Here is a 7,714-nt window from a genome sequence, read left to right on the forward strand (position 1 = left end):
CGACCACCACACACAATCGCCGCAGCCATAACCCCCTTCCTATTGGGACCCGCCTTGGTATCACTTGCAGCAAGAGTACAGATCATATGTTCAAGAATCCCCAACCGGCTAGCCATCTACCTGCTGGGACTTGCCGACGCCCTATCAAACATCTGAGTATCACAGCTGCCAATTTGAGTACCAGCCCCCACTAGTCCAGAATCAGTTTTCTCACGACACCCTCATCGCCTGTCATTCCGGATGGTATCAACAACCTCAGCATTCGAATCCTAATATTGATGAGCAGACCGTGAATCCTTACTACCAACTAGAAGCGTACCAACAACTGGCTGTTGACCAGCTGCCTGCGCAGCCGCCCTATACGGGCTTCGATTTGTCGGAACCACCGCCATATCCAGGTTCGGAGCCTCTCAACATGCCACAAGTTCCGGTGACGCTGGATTTGGAATCGGACCTACCGTTGACATCCTTGGTTTTACGGCTTGAGCACCTAATTGCAATTGTCAAAAATTTGGAATCTCGGATGGATAACAACAAACGTTGCCTAGGGGATCCACACGCTGCCACAAAACCTCCTCCAGTCCCTACGTTCAGCGTCCCGTACACGGCGCCAATATCATGTCCCCTGCAGCAGCCACCAATGCAGCGCTCCCCACCGTACAACCATGATATCAGGTATGGCTCAATAGAGTCCCTTGCCAATGATATAGATGAACATAAATCAGGGCAATCTCAGCAAATTCATTATGATGATATTGTAAGTGATCGTTTACTTAATCGAGATAATATTGGGGAGGAAGTGATATTGTTAGACATTAAAGAGGAGGACGGGATTCTAAAAATTTCTATTCCAACCAACTTCGAGTATGTCAAGGAAGCAGAGTTGTTCGATGACATGTTTGTAATTCATCATTTTCTGGAATACTTGAAAGAAGATGTTACAATAGTAAACATTCCTGCGTATGCTCATGTTCGGTTCTACAGTGACAATATTTTTCCTCGGTTCAAAGAAAAACAGTTAATGGCCTGGATTACTTTTGTTGATCGACTTGGGTATGATAATGTTCCTCGAGATATCCACATATTAAGGTGCAGAGTGAATTATAATACTTTGAAGTTTCTTCCTGAAACTGAAAATATGTTTGATTTAAATCGGTCGGGCAATTCTAAGCATTTCTTGGTTCTTCAATTATGGGTTGAGAAAGGCATGGTAGATTTTTCTTTATGTGATTTTGTAGGAACCGGGATGGAGAAAGTTCTTGAGAAAGGCATGGTGGATTTTTCTTTATGTGATTTTGTGGGAACCGGGATGGAGAAAGTTCAGGCGCTACCCACACACCCTTGGGATCCGTCCTCCCAAGCGAACGGTCTCCGCATTGGGGAGATGAGACAGCACCCTACCTCTGAGCCGGAGATGCATCCGGGGCCGTACCACGGCTATTCCTCGCCGCCCCTTGCGCCGATGCCGGAGCCATACCACTGCTATCCCTCAATGACGCCGGAGCCGGATGGTCCGCATTCCCACTATCAGTCGTCGGTAGAGCTATATCCTCCGGTGTCCAATGGAGAAGGAGATTCGAGCAATTCCTTCAATAATAGCGTGGATGACTACTTGTCCTACACTGATTCTTGGCAGCCGGAAGACTGCCCATCCCATTCGCTACCGTTGCCTGACCAAACGTTGCATCCACCATCGGGGCTACCCTCCTACTGTCAGCCGGCTGCAGCTGCTGTCCGACAACCACCACAGATTCGTTCATCATCTTCGTGGGTCGATTTGCCACAGCAGCACGTCCAGAACTCAGTCCCAACATTTACAGCATCGACGATTTCCCCGACAGCGACGACTCAAGATCGCTCCTGCCACCACCATCCTGTGGTAGTGCGGCAGCCATTGCTGCTCCCTTCCACGAGTACCTGCTGCTCAGCAGTCTTGCCTCCGGCCGCCACTACTGTCCAGGTAATACTTAAAGAAGCTCAATGGTGAGAAAGTTGTTGGAGTGATTGTTGCTTCGCCACATAAGGAAGTTAGGGAGACAAAATCAATGGTTAATTTGAGTGAGTTGTCTGCTACTTTTGCTAATGATGTGATTTGCATAGTGGCTTTGGGGAGGAAGTATGGTGATGGTGAGAAGGTCACGAAGGTTACGGAAGAATTAGGTAAAAATTTAGATGTTTTGTTGAGTAGTTTTGACGTGGGTGAATTTGTACCTTTGCTTTGCTGGATCAAGTTTAGGATAAGTGGGAGAGTTAGGGGAGTTACTAGATATATTGATGAGTTTTTGGAGTTTGTGGTAAGAGATCATATTGGTGAGAGACGGAAGGAGAGAAGTATTTTGTTGATGTTTTGCTTGATGTGCCGAGGAATGAGAGAGTTCGTAGGCATATGCATACATTTGATCCGGGTGGGGATACCTCGCCAAAGCTTTTGTTCGCCACACTCTTCGTTTTGTAGTGGTTTCCACCTTGAGGACAAGGTGAATTTCAACTGTGGGGAAGTTGATACGAGTATATGCACAGAATATCCTCATATCTATATTATTTAATATATAATTGATTTAGCATATCTTTTCTATTTCTAGGTTTAAGTTAGGTTATTCCTATTATAAATAGGAGCCTTTGTTATCTTTTGAATTAATCATTGAAGAAATACAATTTATCTTTTTATCGTCTTTTACTTTTAAACTATTTAATTTCTATGCAAATTTATCATTCCAAAACCCTAGTGGACGGCGGTTGCTCGACGGAGAAAAACCTCCGATCCTCCCCCTTGGAATCCCTCGCTGATCGCGCAGATACAATATATCATCGTATCAGGTTCATATTTTAATGGGAACTTGATGAGTGAACCATCACTTATACGGCTGCGCATCTTGCTGTTCCTGTTATATTGGGAGTTACTCCACTATTGCTTAATGTAGGGTTCGTATAACAAGTTTGTCTAACAAGTTTTGCCCGGGTTTGATGTTCACGGACTGGATTGTTATTATGCCTAACAAATAACAGCCTAAGACACATGATTTATTATGAAATAGTATCACTAATAAACCCAAGCTTTATACACCAACTAGAAAAAATATCTAACGCGTTTTTGTCTTTTATGTTTTTTGAGCTATGATCTTATCAAAAAGTGATTTTAGGCTTTTTCAAAGTACAGAATATAGAATCTAGTAGCAAGATGCAAACGTGAGAATCTCATTAAAATTTTGCACATTATTTGACATTAGACTCTCAAGTCTCATCCAATGCAACAACACAACAAAAAAAGAGCAAATTTAAACCCAAAAAGCATATTTAAAAACCAACTAGCAGATGGGCAGAGGTTCCCCATTCCATCCTTTAAGGCACTCCAGCAATGGATCAATAATGAGGCCATTGCTCAACGCCGTGAACACCTTCTCGCATTCCTCGCCCGGAGACACCGCCTTCTCCCCGGTCAAGAATCCCGCCCCGAGCTCCTCCCTGATGAACTTATACAACGGGTACGACCTGCACTCCGCGATCCTGTTGGCCACGGCCGGACTCCCACTCTCCAGGGCGATCCTCGCGCTCTCGACTTCCTTTGGCAACAACGCCACGAGCTCCACCTCGAACGCCTCAATCTTTTGGAAGATGGAGGTGCTCTGGCTCTTCTCCAGCTCCCCGTTCTTGAGGGCGTGGTCGACCAAGACCTGCCTGAGCTTCTGCATCAACGGGTAGGTGGCGCTGCAGGGGTCGTCAATGTAGGCGAACACGTACTCCCGGTCGACCACCCGGATCAAGTCCTTCTCGCAGAATCTGGACGGATGGAGCTCGCCGTTGGCGCCCATTGTGAGAGTTCTCTTAGCTACTTGGCTGACCGTGTTCTTCACCGCGTGCTTGAGATTCTCCTCCAAATGCCGCAAATCAACGGCTTGGCATAGCGCGACGAGGTAGGTGGACGACATGAGTTTTAATATGTCGAGAGCCTCAACGGTTTTTCGAGACGAAATCAAGCCAAGTGAGTTGACATCCTGGTTGTGCTGCTCGGCGCTCTGGACGTGGTTGGTGACGGGATTGGCGAGGAACTGGAGCTCGGAGCAGTAGGAGGCCATGGCGATTTCGGCGCCCTTCAAGCCGTAGTCGAGGCTGGGGTTGCGGCCGCCGGATAGGTTGGAGGGCAGTCCGTTGTTGTAGAAGTCGTTGACGAGTTCCGAGAATTGAGCGAAGAGAAGCTTCCCGATCGAAGCGATGGCGAGGCGGGTGTTGTCCATGGAGACTCCGATAGGGGTGCCCTGGAAGTTTCCACCGTGAAGTGCCTTGTTTCTAGAAACATCGATCAAGGGGTTGTCGTTGACGGAGTTAATCTCGTTCTCGATCATCCTGGTGGCGGTGCGGATGACCTCAATTTGTGGGCCCAGCCACTGGGGCGAGGTCCGGAGGGCGTAACGGTCCTGTTTCGGCTTCTGTAACGGATCCTGCTCGTGCAACTTCTGCGCAGCCTTCACGTATCCGCTGCCGTCGAGGATGTGCTCCATGATGGCGGCGGCCTCGATCTGCCCCGGGTGGTGCTTCAGCTTGTGGGTGAGGTGGTCGGTGAACTCTGGCTTCCCGTTCATGACTTCGGCGAACACGGCGGACATGACCTCGGATAACACGGCGAGGATGTTGGCGTCGAAGAGGGCGATGGAAGCGAGGCCGGAGCCGACGGCGGTGCCGTTGACGAGGGCGAGGCCTTCCTTGGGCTGGAGCTCGAAGAAGCCGCCGCTGACGCCGGCCAGCCTGAAGGCTTCCTCGGCGCTGAGGGGCTCCCCCGCGGGGCCCACGGCCTTGGAGTTGGGGCGCCCCGTGAGGAGCCCCGCGATGTAGGATAGCGGCACCAGATCGCCCGAGGCGGTGATGGTGCCGCGGAGGGGGAGGCACGGGGTGATGTTGCCGTTCAGGAACTTCGTGATGGCTTCCAGGATCTCGAATCGGATGCCGGAGTAGCCTTGGAGGAGGGTGTTGATCCGCACCAGCATCGCCGCTCTCGTCGCCGTGTGCGGCAGCGTCTGCTTCGATTCGGTCCCGTTCCCGAATATTCCGGCGTTCAAGAACCTGTTCACGGTTTTCAAATTTATTACTAATATTGCCAGTGAATTACATATCTCAGGCCTATAAATAAAAATAAAATGATAAAAACTGATAATGCACTGAATTTGTAACAAGAAAAGATAAAAATTCCTCTGTTTCGCAACAAATATGACAAATTCACTCCAAACAAAGTTGTTTTATATATACCTAATGAGCTCCTTCTGAAGAGCACCGCCCTGCTTAGTCCTGCGGTGTGACGTAGCGCCGAAACCAGTAGTGACACCGTAGCTGTCGGTTCCTTTACCCATGCTCTCCATCACCCAATCGCTGCTGGCCTTCACTCCAGCCCTGGCCGACTCCGAGAGCTCCACCGCCACCGCATTATCCCTGGCCGCGATCGCCGCCACCTGAGAAACCGTGAGCGTCTCCCCGCCGAGCCTCACCACCGGCTTCCTAAACTCCTCCACCATCCGCTTCACCTCATCGAGGTGGCTCCCCTTCAGCGACTCCGCCGCCGCCGCCCAGTTCAACGGATCATCCTGCTTCACGCAGAAACCGTGGTGACCGTTTTCCGCCGCCATAGAGATCAATAATCACCAGAGACAGAGGCGGAGGAGCAGAGTTTTTTTTCTGATAAACTTGTTTTTTTTAAGGGGTTAGGTTTGAATTTGAAGGGTGCGTGTGTTTATAGTGAATTGAGGGGTTAGTAAGATTTGTGGTTTTAAATAGAGTATGGTGGAGGCGTGTGACATGTTTGGATTTTGGTAGGTGAGTTGCAGACAGGTCAAAGTGAGGGGGGGTTTGTTGAAGATCGCTCTCCGCCGTCGATCCGATCTCATCAACGGTCTTCATTCGCTAAGATTGGCTGACGTCGAATTTTTTATGTTAGTTTTTTCGATTTTCTTGCGAAAAAGATTTTGGTGGTTGGTGGGAAAATGGAATTGGGAATTAGTTGCACCCAGTTTTTTTTCTGCCTTTTTTACCCTCACTTATTAATTATTATCGCCTGTTACATATTTTTAATTTAGATTATGGGTATTTATTTAGCTTCTGTAAATTAATTAGCCCATTTTTTATTACTATGATTTTCAACGGTCAAAAGAGGCGTCAACGCTGCACGAACATATTGCCGAACTGCTTTATCTCAGGCGAACACATTTTACTAATTTTAGCTTCGAATTGTTATCTATATAATTTGGAAAGGTATTTGATGGGGTACGAACTAAACCCTAATGGCAAGCCCAATAACAGTGACGGCCCATCAGCCCAGAGCCCAAGAAAGAGTATCTGTTCGGCACCAAAGAGTTCGGCACGACCAAAGAGTTCGGACTCAGCCTACAGCTCGGTAAAAGCCGACCAGTCAAGCTCTCCTCTCAGATCGGCAAGAGCTGATCGGTAAAGTCCAGCAGTTCGGTCTCAGCATTCGACCGAACTAGGAGTTAGTGGACTCATGAAAGGCCTCCACGACCTCCACTATACCCACGATCTATTTAGTGGTACGAAGCAGTTATTGAGCAGTTATTGCTTACCCACGATCTTGTTAGTGGGGCTGCAAACCACGATCCTAGTTCAATGTATAAATAGAACTTAGATCAGATAGAAAAGGGTTAAGCTCTCTAGAGATAAAATACCATATAGCAAGTCTGTGTTGTAAGCTGTAATCCCAGATCAAGCAATACAATCTTGCCCTCCCTTCTTCCCGTGGACGTAGATTTACTTCAGTAAATCGAACCACGTAAATTCTTTGTGTCGTAGTCTTTATTCTCTACCAGCATTTACTAACATCAAAAATTCGCGCAATCATCACTGGCGCCGTCTGTGGGAAGCAGAGAACAAAATTTGTGATAAAGCGAATTTTTGATCCATTTTTTCCACCCAAAAAATGCATACCAGATCGCAGAGTACCCGTATTCCTGCCCGTGAGAACCAGGAGGAAGCCAATCCATCCCATAGGTCTGGAAAACAGCCTAGGGATAAATCCACCACCAGTTCTCATGGCGAAGGAACAAGCCGCTCCAAAAATCGTCCCACTGAGTCTTCCCAGCAGCCCGATTTGAATGAGGCTGTCAAGCAGTTTTTGGCGGCGAAGCAGGAGGAATTCTTGACCTTCCTGCAAAAAAGCCAAAAGCAGCCGGAGACGAAAACGGCGGATTCTCCTTCTCCCTCCTCACAAGAAAGTCACTACCGCAGTAGTGTCGCATCTCCCAGGAGAAAGAATCCCCGTCCCCAACATGTTCCAGTTCCTCCTCGGTACCGGAATCACAGGAGAACTCAATCTCCTCCATACCGACGAGATATCGGATTCGCCGTGTACGGAGCACTGAAGACTCCGTTCTCGGACGACATCACCCGAACTCCCCTACCACAGAACTACCGAACTCCGTCGATGACTTACGACGGGCTCGTGGACCCTCACGATTTCTTGGGGCGCTATCAATATAACATGGCGAACCAGGGTCTCAACGAGGTCCACATGTGCAAGCTGTTTCCCGAGCTGCTCATCGGGAACGCGAGAAGGTGGTTCGATAGCCTCCCCCAGGGCAGCATCAGATCTTACCGAGATCTAATGGATGCCTTCCACAGGAGGTTCTTTCAGAAAGCGGAAGCCCGAATCACTTCGGCTCAGCTGCTTTCCATTCGTCAAGGTCGCGACGAAAAAATCAGCGACTTTATGACAAGATTC

At 48.5% G+C, this 7,714-nt stretch overlaps 1 protein-coding gene across 1 annotated transcript; it reads right to left on the reverse strand.

Annotated features, from left to right (window-relative positions):
* Nucleotides 1–3,168: 3,168 nt before the first annotated feature.
* Nucleotides 3,169–5,734, reverse strand: LOC121799006 (phenylalanine ammonia-lyase-like). Its single transcript, XM_042198309.1, has 2 exons — nt 5,239–5,734; nt 3,169–5,055 (listed from the first exon to the last, which is right to left on the reverse strand). Exons 1-2 carry the CDS (start codon nt 5,610–5,612, stop codon nt 3,306–3,308), a joined length of 2,124 nt encoding a protein of 707 aa, XP_042054243.1. The 5' UTR covers nt 5,613–5,734; the 3' UTR covers nt 3,169–3,305.
* Between the last annotated feature and the right edge of the window lie 1,980 nt (nt 5,735–7,714).

Source organism: Salvia splendens, chromosome 4 (genome assembly GCF_004379255.2).
Source record: "Salvia splendens isolate huo1 chromosome 4, SspV2, whole genome shotgun sequence".
NCBI classification, from domain to species: Eukaryota; Viridiplantae; Streptophyta; class Magnoliopsida; order Lamiales; family Lamiaceae; genus Salvia; species Salvia splendens.